Source organism: Gastrolobium bilobum, unplaced genomic scaffold (assembly GCF_033153095.1).
Source record: "Gastrolobium bilobum isolate Gb01-03AN ecotype WA unplaced genomic scaffold, APGP_CSIRO_Gbil_v1 utg1383, whole genome shotgun sequence".
Taxonomy (NCBI): Eukaryota; Viridiplantae; Streptophyta; class Magnoliopsida; order Fabales; family Fabaceae; genus Gastrolobium; species Gastrolobium bilobum.
This window is the reverse complement of record NW_026899537.1, coordinates 371652-382333: the sequence shown is the minus strand read 5'-3', so window position 1 is coordinate 382333 and position 10682 is coordinate 371652. Positions and strand designations below refer to the sequence as shown.

The 10682-nt window shown below is 34.5% G+C and overlaps 1 protein-coding gene across 3 annotated transcripts; it reads right to left on the bottom strand.

The window, feature by feature from the left end:
* Positions 1-4797: 4797 nt before the first annotated feature.
* On the bottom strand, positions 4798-10019 carry LOC133291150 (glucomannan 4-beta-mannosyltransferase 2). 3 transcript variants are annotated; one of them, XM_061489354.1, is made up of 10 exons: positions 9690-9996; positions 9479-9577; positions 9010-9262; positions 7281-7391; positions 7016-7152; positions 6728-6841; positions 6108-6307; positions 5885-6020; positions 5793-5848; positions 4798-5243 (listed from the first exon to the last, which is right to left on the bottom strand). In XM_061489354.1, the coding sequence occupies exons 1-10, from the start codon at positions 9867-9869 to the stop codon at positions 5090-5092; spliced, it is 1440 nt and encodes a 479-aa protein (XP_061345338.1). In that variant the 5' UTR covers positions 9870-9996; the 3' UTR covers positions 4798-5089. The 3 variants fall into 3 exon arrangements, with proteins under 3 accessions (XP_061345338.1, XP_061345339.1, XP_061345337.1); XM_061489355.1 differs by having other exon boundaries at positions 5793-5842; XM_061489353.1 differs by having other exon boundaries at positions 5793-6020; positions 9690-10019.
* Positions 10020-10682: the final 663 nt, after the last annotated feature.

Here is a 10682-nt window from a genome sequence, read left to right as displayed (position 1 = left end):
TTTTTGGTTCATAATGATTAATGAACATTTGTTTTGCACTATTTTTCTTCGATTGTTAAGCTGTTCATTAATTAATAAGGTGAAAAAGAAATAGTGTTATACATTCAATGGAAGAATAATGTTTTAAAATACTCTTAATTTGTGTCATTGGGATAATAAATTGACTCGCATAATTACATTTTTCTTTTATTGGACAAAGCTGTAGCGTTATTGTTATTTCATCTGCTGTGATTCTGTGAATGAATAATTTACAAATTGCCAAGGTGCTCTTTTAGGGTCTGATTAGTATAACGTATAAGATCTGATAGTATAAGTTTATACTATACGTTATGACATTTTCAGTTGTTTGGTGTGACCATCATATAGTATAAGCTTATACAGCAGGATCCCTTAATACATCAAAATGATGTTTAACTTAATCCGGCCTAAGGGTGAGAGATTAGGCCTGATAAGAGATTGATGTATTAATATTGCTTACAAGTACAATTTTCAAGAACTAATATATCATTTCAATATTAATATATTAAAATAATTTTTTTTAATATATTAATTTTTAAAATATTAGAAGATATTATCTTATACAATACCATACCAAACGTTGGATAGCATTAAAATTTAATCAAGTCTTATACAATTAGATCTTATACTATCAGGCCTGATCCAATACTACGCACTTCAAACTCAAAATTTAGATAAGCATTAGGGTGCTTTTTGGGTCATATGTTTGGGCCAGAAGAGCTAAGTTGGTCTAATATTTCGGATTCAGTAAAACCGCAAAGTTATACATGTGGTGTTTTCATTGGATGCTTCGGCAAACATGATGATATGGGAGATTGTTGGGCCACAATGTCCAGATTTGAAAGGCCTGCAAGATCTTCCTTGCACCTATAAAATTGGCAAGGTGTACGTAATTCTATACCTATAATGTCTCATAGGGGGAATATTTAATATGATTCTGGCTCATCTATGATTTAGTAGTTTAAGTCAATAAAAATTAAATATTTTCTGACTTGTTTGTATGGAAGAGAGATAAATTTTATTTTTTTCTCCAAGTGACAACTCCTCAATGGATAGAGTAGATATGCCAAACGCTCTCCCCTATATATATATATATATATATATATATATATATATATATATATATATATTTTTTTTTTTTTTAATTTTCAAAAATTTAAAAATGATTCCATGGGTGTTAAAGAAATATTTTGGTGCATCCTATGATTTTAACTTCGATCTTCTTATAAGTACAATGAGCTTACCATGGCATCTAACTCATGTTTGGTGCATCCTTCGTTGTTTGATACAACTAACATAATTCTTCTCAACAAAACGAAGGAAAAGAATAGTGCACAACATTAAATTTAGTTAAGCTTCTATTAATGTACAAAAATTCATATTTTGATGCACCATTGAAACTTATCGATAAATTTAAGAGTTGTGCATCTAATCATTTTTCATTTTAGAATTTGGTTAATGAACATTATTTTTGCTATTTTCACATGTGATAAGAAGCCGGCTGAGGAAGATTTAATTTCGAGCACTACCAAACAATATCAATAGACAATAGAAGTTAATGGAGACGGCTACTTCACATTACATTTTTTTTTTAATATATTTCAATCGATTCATTGTTTCGTGACTAGTTTGATTTGAGATGAGTCTTGGTATTAAGACTTTAAATTCCTCCCAAAAACAAAATTAAAGAGGCTCGAACACATGCCCTCATCCTCCTGCTTAATTTCCTAACACCAACTGAGCTATCATAATTTAGGGCGCAATAACATTTAGAGTAAATACTTTTTTGGTCCTCAGCAAATTTCACGATGTCCGCTTTAGTCCCTAGCAAATAAAAAGGTCCCATCGTGGTTCCTAAGAAATTCAAAATGGACCAATTTTAGTCCTTTTAGGGACTAATATGGATCTTTTTTGAATTTGTGAGAGACCACGATTTCAACTAAATGGATCCATTTTGAATTTCTTAAGGACCACAATGGACCTTTTTATTTGCTAGGAACTAAAGCGGACATCGTGAAATTTGCTGAGGACCAAAAAGAATATTTAGTGTAATATTTATTATACATATTGTCTTTAAATAGTCTCTCCGGTTTTACATTAAAAACTCTGGGTTTCCCAATAAATACGTTCACTATACCTATGCCATTAATCTTAAAAAACAATTAGCCTTCTATTTTTGCCATAGATGTAAGTGAACAATCTGGCAATCTGCTCACTGTACACAATTACCATCCTGCTCTCCTATTTTTTAAATAGTTCATCACGTGAAACACATCACATGACAGGTCAGTTCACAGCTTGCTTTTAGTTCCTTCCCTAAACTAATTTCTTAAAGTGATAATTCCAAAAACATGAATCTTCTAAGGATATTATGCTTGAATTGTACTTAATAGAAGAATGCAACTACTATTTCCCCCCCTTAAAACAAACATCTAAATTTTATCTTTTCACTACCAATTAATGAGATCCAGTGCTTACTTGATTAGTATAACAAGTTGGGGAATCTATGGGACATTGACCATATTGCCATCCCTTTCATAAAAATTTACTAATTGCCACGTCTGAAATCTTTTTTGCCAAAATGTCACGTCACAATCCTGCTGGTCTGACAAGCGAGAATGGTTGATTATTCAGGCGCTGACACGTGTGTAGTCCATTCCGCTTGTCAGACTAGCGAGATTGTGACGTAGTATTTTGACAAATTTTTTTTCAAACGTGACAATTAGATAAATTTTTGCCTAAAAAGTGACAATATCGTCATTGTCCCGGAATCTATACTGCAGTGCTATATAATAAAGTCAAAATGCTTATAACTCAATGCTTAGCAATAGGACAGCGTGATTGTATGGCGAAGATCTGAGATTGTATTCATAAATATTAAAACTCCGCAATAGATCTGAAGGAATTTGATGACATGGAACTTTGTTAAGAAATATGCTTTGCCTTATGCATAGATATCGTATAAAAAACAATTGGCTGTTGCTTTGACACCCTGTTTTATAACAGGACAAGTCACTTGAGAAAAAAACTTCCTTGGAAGTTTCTATTACATTAAGTGGTCAATCATTGACTAATTGTTTAAACTAATGGGTAAAATTGATGTTTACCTTTCCAATGATCACAAGAAACTTTATTTGACGTGCTCACTTTATTCTATTTTAGTACCCATATTGATTAGATTGCATGTGTGTACACATTTCACCCTGCTGATAAAATAGGACTAAAAGGGGATAAAGTTTACACAAATGATAATATGACAGTTCATGATCCTTGCATCAAAGGGCCCAAAATAATGGTAAATATGAAAATGTTCCCAAAAGGATGCTTTTTTAAAAAAAATATTTTAGGTGAAACCCAAATGTTACTTTGCTATGTGTTAGAGAAGTATAAAAGTTATTAATGTAGGAATTTTTTAATACAGGTAGATCTGTGTATTATCAATCTTTTAAATTTAATAGACTCTCATGTGAGGGAGCACGTTAGAGAAATATAAAAATCATTAATATAACCTCATCCAACAATTTATTAATTCCTTACACAAAAGAATATCATCATGTTTGCAAAATTTGGTAAGGTTGTCCTTGGGTTATAATTGAACCTGTTGTGTTAGGACAATTGGCTTAAGAATATCATCATGTTTGCAAAATTTGGTAAGGTTGTCCTTGGGTTATAATTGAACCTGTTGTGTTAGGACAATTGGCTTAAGAACATTAGATAGTTGACACACAAGTCTAACTGATGGTAAGAACGTCATGTTTGATAGTGAGGCAGAGAGAGCATAACAAACAGCATATGCTCAAGTCATGTGATCCCTTATCCAGTTATCCTAGTGTTTATTTTAGAATGCATGGAGGATATGAACAAAAACTGACACATCGGATTCCATGCTTTTTTCCCCTGATAAGACATCTATTATATAAGTACATAATATTAGAGATTTTTTATTTTTATTATTGTGGGAGGAGCGTTGGTGTTGCAATTAAAAAAGAATTGCTTTGAGGACGACTGAATTTTTGCAATTACTTGCTTTATGCTTAGAAGTGTAAGAAATCATAAAGATTGCAGCTTTTAAATGCTTAGAAGTTAAGAACCTTAGAATACACCACCTCAAAAGCTAGCTCAAAGGGTGGGAGTGCACAAGGCATTTATAATGTTTGTGACCAATGTGGGACTATATATCTCAACACGTCCCTTTACACAAAAGCCCTTTGGGCTTGAAGCGTGGACAATGCAACAGACCCAGCCTACCTATGCTAAGAAACTCCACAAGAGAAAGTGGGGGATGGTGAGACTCTGATACCATGTTAAGAACCTTGGGATACATCACCCCGAAAGCTAGCTCAAAGGGTGGGAGTGCCCAAGGCTTTTATAAACTCCACATTAGTTACACATACAACTAATGTGTGACTATATATCTCAACAGAACACGTTAAGGTCTTGGAAATCAAGTTTGGCTCTGGCTGAAGAATCATTATCAAGCATTTATCCATCCCAGGCTATTTACTCTTTTTTCCCAATAGCAATATTGTCAGTACCAATTAATAAAATCCATTCCTTCCGAAAATTAATGACATGCAATATGAATAGAAGTTCATCCTTTGTTACACCAAAAAAAAAGAAAAAAAAGTTCAACCTTTATTCACCACATTATTTGACTCAGACTATGGATAAAAAAAAATAGAGGAACCAAGAAATAAATAACAGTAAAATGTCACAAAACAATCTATGCAAACAAAATAACATTATCAACTTTTTCACTCTAATATAAGAGCATTTTGGTAGATCTTTTTGCTCGTCCATGATCCTGTGTAATGCATTTCAACAACACTCTTTGCCTGTGATTTGTCTGGATCTTCTTGACAGAAAGCATAGAAATCTTGGGAAGAACTTCTCTTTCCCAACATGAAAATAATCAGCTTTAAATTAGCTGTAGATTTGGTAGAGCGCTTTGTTGCTTTAAGAATTTAACCCCCACCCCCCTCTCTGTGTATTTTATAGAGGAGACAAACCATAAATATATAGACACAACACTCTGAAACTTAAGTAATTTGAGATGTCGGCTCAACAAGCTTCAGACAATGGTGCCAACATAACCAAATCCAACAATTGAGAAGGTTATGGTCTGAAGGAAGAGGTACACAAAGTAGTTGTTCTGCCCATGCACGAAGTCATAGCATCCACAGATGAAGAGGAAGGCAGCAAAACCAAGCTCCAATAAATGAAGTCTGTTCATGTCCAACATGAAGTTACAGAAAACATACACATTAGCAAAAATATTGTGTGATTCTATTTTGAGTTCTCTATTAATAATTTTAATCACGTGATTGTATAAAAATATTGTGTCATGTGCAAGTGACAAGTGTTGGAACAGCCAAGAACAGTAGTTATTGTATAATCTGTTGAAAAGTCATGAACAATGCCAATCTGCCAAGTGAAAAAGAATTTCGAACAAATAAGAATTTCTAAGTAGTTTATGTCAATATAATAATTTACCTACTCAAAAGAATCTTAACCACTACGATGAGGCTAACACAAATTAGACACTTTATATGGTTAGAGTGCCTCATCTATTATTCCCTCGCAATCATTAATTTATTTGCATGGTCATCTAGAACCTGTCTCCTTCATAATGCCAGATTGTATATGAAAAGTCCAAACCCCCAAAACAAGCGACAAAAATGGGACACATATACACTAGGCAAAGAGATGAAGAAGTTGAAATTATGATGCCAATTAATGAAGATAGAATTATCTTCATTGAAAAGAAAACTGACCTTTCACCAAATTTGAATCGAGGTTTTTTGATTGCTTTGGTGGCATTGGTCTTGTTCTTGGAAGCATCTCCTGCTTTATTCTTATTATTGACAGAGTCTCCAAGTTTTTCAGTAACAACCCACTCATTTACTCTTCCAGCTTCTAGCAGACCTATTAAGGTTGCCTTGGTACGGTGCAACGACATCACATTCTCAAAAAGGATCCAGTAGAACAAAAGGTGAATGGACCTGTCAAAGTTTCAAATGGCCTTTAGAAGAACATTAAGGGACAACAACTTTAATAAAATAGGGTCCATAAAGAAAGATCAAATCAACCTTGGTGTTCCTACTGAATTGAGGATAGTGATGATGGCAGGAATATAAACAGCTCCCCATATTGGAGCACGAACCTCGGGGACCAAAATTGTTAGGGGAAGTACGACACAGTAGAAACAGAAGGTGACCATGTGGGCTATGATTTTACGAACAAAGAAGAAGCTGTATATAACGTACACTTTCTTCCAAAATCTTACTTTCTGCAGAAAGATGTGGGCAAATAAAACATAGAAAAGTCAGGGAAATTTCTTTCTATACCATTTTCTTTAGTTTTTCACCCTTACTACTACTGTAAAGAACCAATTCAACCCAAAAGCTCAAGTTGTTGGGTGAGGCTACATTAATGATTTTATATATCTCAACACGTCCCTCACACGAGAGCCAAAGGGTGGACGATGCACAGGTCCACCTACCCGTGCGAAGAAAGAAATTCCACTAGAGAAAGTGGGGGGCGGCGAGGATCGAACTCGAGACACGAGGCTCTGATACCATGTAAAGAACCAATTCAACCCAAAAGCTTAAACTGTTAGGTGAGTCTACATTAATGATTTTATATATCTAAACAACTACTAGTCTCCCTTTTCTACACCAATGTGAAATATAATATTGAAAAGGCTAACCTTGTTCCTTACTATCTCCATCACCATTTTGCGGAATAGATTAGCAGGACCACAAGACCATCGATGCTGCTGGAATCGGAAGGCTCTCAGAGTGCTAGGAAGCTCACTTTTGGCCTACACATGGTTTTAGTAAATCAAAAACACTCACCATTACTTAAAAAAAATTGTAATGATAAATATGGCAGATAGAATATCAGAACAATGCCTCATATCCCCCATTAAAAGCATGCAGTATATATAATTAACTTTTGAATTCATAAGGGTAAAATGGTAGAAAAGAATGTATACCTGAAGGTCTCCAAGGTACAAAAATTTCCACCCCCTAAGACTGGCACGAACAGCAAGATCCATGTCCTCCACGGTTGTTCTGTCTTTCCACCCTCCTGCTTCGTTTATAGCAGCAATTCTCCAAACACCCGCAGTCCCTACATTAATGTTATGGAACAGCAATTGTGTTAATAATCAGTAATGAAGATATGCATGCAGCATTATCTTATTATCTTATAGGTTATGCAGTTCAACATGTTTGGGAAGATTAAGCAAAATGAATTACCATTGAAACCAAAGAAAGCATGAGTGGCTGACCCAACTTCTTGCTCTACTGTGAAGTGGTAATCCAGGGACATCTCTTGCATTCTTGTTAACAAACATTCATCAGCATTCACTGTCACAAATCAACCACCATGACCAAAATTAGTCAAGTAAACAAAACAAAATCAATCCGGAAATTGATATTTGCAATTAGTTTGTATATCATGCTCAAATTTTAGGATTAAAATTGTAGAATCTTTGAGTGCTTTAAAATCTCCAAATGTATAGTCTTATTAAAGCTTTAATAGCAATGTATCACAATTAAAAAAAATATTATTGTTTCTCGTGTTGTAGGAGATAATTTTATCTCCTATATACGTAAAAGTGTGGGTCCATGGAGAGCTACATGAAGAGAAGAAAGAGAAAAAGAAAATATGAGTCCTACATACTTTTACATGTATATAGAAGATAAAATTATTTCCTACACAAATTAGGAAATAATTAAGATTATTTTGTATATGAAAGTATATTAAGATAAAATTATATAAAAGTATAAAGATACAAATCCTACTTAATGGGAAATTAATATCTTAAAAAAAATGAGAAAAATACAAATCCTACTTAAAAGTATATGAAAGCAATTTAGTTTTTTTGTCCTCACGTGACTCAGTCAGTAATCTGCCACGTAATGGGCTAAATTTACTCGCAAGGGGGATGATTGAAGTGTCGGCAACAACCAAGGACGAGGTCCACCATGGGGCACATGGTACGACCCACTATACTACTTGGGTCTGAATCGAAAAATAAATAAAACGATAAAACATATTAAGAAAGCATGTGGGAAGTGGGCTTGTTGGATTTCGAACTTTGGAATAGATGCATCAGTGAAATGATAAATTTGCCCCCTTTACCATTTTGTTTGCACTCAAATAATTTTAATGTACGTCCAAAGTATTACGTATAGTTTTATTTAAGATGTAAGGTCATTATACGGTTTGTTAAATTAAATACAAAATTATATACTAAAATTTAATAAAAATTTCAACAATTAAGATATTACTTTAATAGTATTTAAGAATTTTTCCATTTCCTATAAATATCTGAGATAAGCAGATTAGTCAAAGTACGAATCCTTTCACTCGAAATGACAAAACTACCCCTCCACACCTCACAACGTTCCCGTTCTATCGACTCACTGGCTGTCACCCAAAAATGAATGTTCACTTTCCTGCAACCCTATTAAGATTTTTCATATTTCCATAATAATAATTATTTTTTATTATCATGAATCATGATGTATGCGATGAATGACGATTGTTAGCAGCTAGAAGAGGTAGATTTCATTTTATTTTATTTTATTTTAGGAGTTTGATTTTATCATGTTGATGAGAATGAGAATTCAATTCTCATGAATTCTCGTGTTGCGACTTAACTAATAGTAGACTCCACATTTATTAAAAAAAGAAAAAGAGAAGAAAAGCTTTGCACGCAAATCAGAGTCACAACATAAGAAAATGTTTTTCTTTTATTTTATTTTCCTTTTCTAAGTGGGGGCAACACTCCGCAACATATTACCGTAGTTGTGGAGTGTGAAACTGAAGGTTAAAAGCAATAAAAATAACCACTAAATAATGAGATATCACCACCGACAACGCGAATCTAGAAATTCCATATCTGGATTGTGCATTAACGAACTGAAATTTAATGTTGTTAAAAAACAAAGTGTGAATTTCAATGGCTAGTGGGCTTACCAAATCTCCAACGAGCTTGAACCAAAGCAAGCTCAGGGTTACCCACCAAGAAGGGAATTGCTCGCCTCAGGAAATCAGGTTCTGGCCTGAAATCCGCGTCGAAAATTGCCACATACTCGCAGTGCTTCACATAGCTTCGTTTCAAGCCTTCTTTCAGTGCACCCGCTTTGTAACCCGTTCTGTTTTCTCTGATTTGGTATATTATGTTGATGCCTTTGCTTGCCCATCTTTGACACTCTGTCTCCACCATTTGCTGCCAATGCAACATAACATGCTCATTCATTCTCTAATCATAAATATAAATAAAACAAAAAATAAAATAAATAAAGTAAAAAAAGTTTAAGCTATAAATGCAAATATAAATAAACACGAACACAACATTAAACTGAAAATACCAACTATATTAATTATCAGTAACATAGTCAAATAAAACCGCAGGAACAGTCTTATGTTGTTTTTGAGTATATACCTTAACGGCAGGGTCAGTTGAATCATCGAGGACTTGGATCACGAGACGGTCAGTGGGCCATGAAAGCCCACAAGCTGCTCCAATGGACACTTTGTAAACCTAACCCAGAAACCAATAAGCACCAACTTACTTCAAAGTTTTCTCCTTTTGCATTAACCCAGAAAAACAGAAACCCAACAAAAACAACAAATTAAGGAGAGAGAACTCTCACCTCTCTTTCATTGAACATTGGGATTTGAATAAGAACCGTAGGGAAATTTGAGCTTCCCAATTCGACATCGTCTTGGATGGGCTCGTACTTGTAACGCTGTTCTGGTTTTTTCCAGAAGAGCTTGATGAGGATTATGACGATACCCATGTAGAGCCTTTCCATGAAGAGCATGAGGGACATTGCTAAACAAATGTACACCCCAAGCTTCAGCAATGGAACTATCAATGGCGCTTTGATCAATTCCCAAATCAGTTGAATCTGTCCAGCCACATCGTAACTCACACCCTGGATCGAGTCTGGTATGAAAACTTTGCCTTGGCCTTCATCCATTTTTGTTGGATTATCTCAGCCAAGTGAAAACAAGTGAACAAGCAAGCTTGGTTGGGTAATGGGTAGTGTAAGGGGATTTAGATGAAGAAAAATGTGGTTGATTTGGAGTGCAATTTAACTGGTTCACAGCTTTCAAAGCTTTGATTCATGTATTATTGCAGCTGCATATTAGGAAGGATAGTTAATTCAAAATCTAGAATTTCAGATCTCTCTTCACACCCACTTACGGAAAGTAGAAAAAGCTCTCTACTTTTTCCTCACTGTGAAGGCCACCTTTCTCACAGTGAGGTGCCAAGGAATGCTTATATTTCTTCTTTATCAGAGTGAAACTCAGACAGAACTGAACAGAGGCATTCCCAGGTGGGTGTGAGAGAAAAAGAGGAAGAGAGAGGGGCAATAGATGGAGAGAGAGAGGGGTTACTTTATAATCAGATTTTGGTGACAGATTTTCTTTTACTGCATTTTCATTATTACTTTTTTTTTTTTTTCCCTCTTCAGAATCCACATGTAGTTTCCTTTTTGGTCACTATAAAATCTGTGGTCGTTGGCTCAAGTTAACAATTCCTGCTACCTTGTGCTTTTTTACTTTTTACTTTTTAGCCTGTCCTGCTTCCCATGATTGGGAGAATAATAGTATGAGAGGGTTTTACTGTCATTTCCTTG

Excerpts from the sequence above, each read along its gene's own strand:
- LOC133291150 (XM_061489353.1), bottom strand. The coding sequence starts at position 10,019 with ATGGATGAAGGCCAAGGCAAAGTTTTCATACCAGACTCGATCCAGGGT. Across the intron at positions 7,392-9,009 it reads TCAAGCTCGTTGGAGATTTG|TGAATGCTGATGAATGTTTG; the intron begins GTAAGCCCACTA and ends GATTTGTGACAG. Across the intron at positions 6,021-6,107 it reads AATTCAGTAGGAACACCAAG|GTCCATTCACCTTTTGTTCT; the intron begins GTTGATTTGATC and ends AAACTTTGACAG.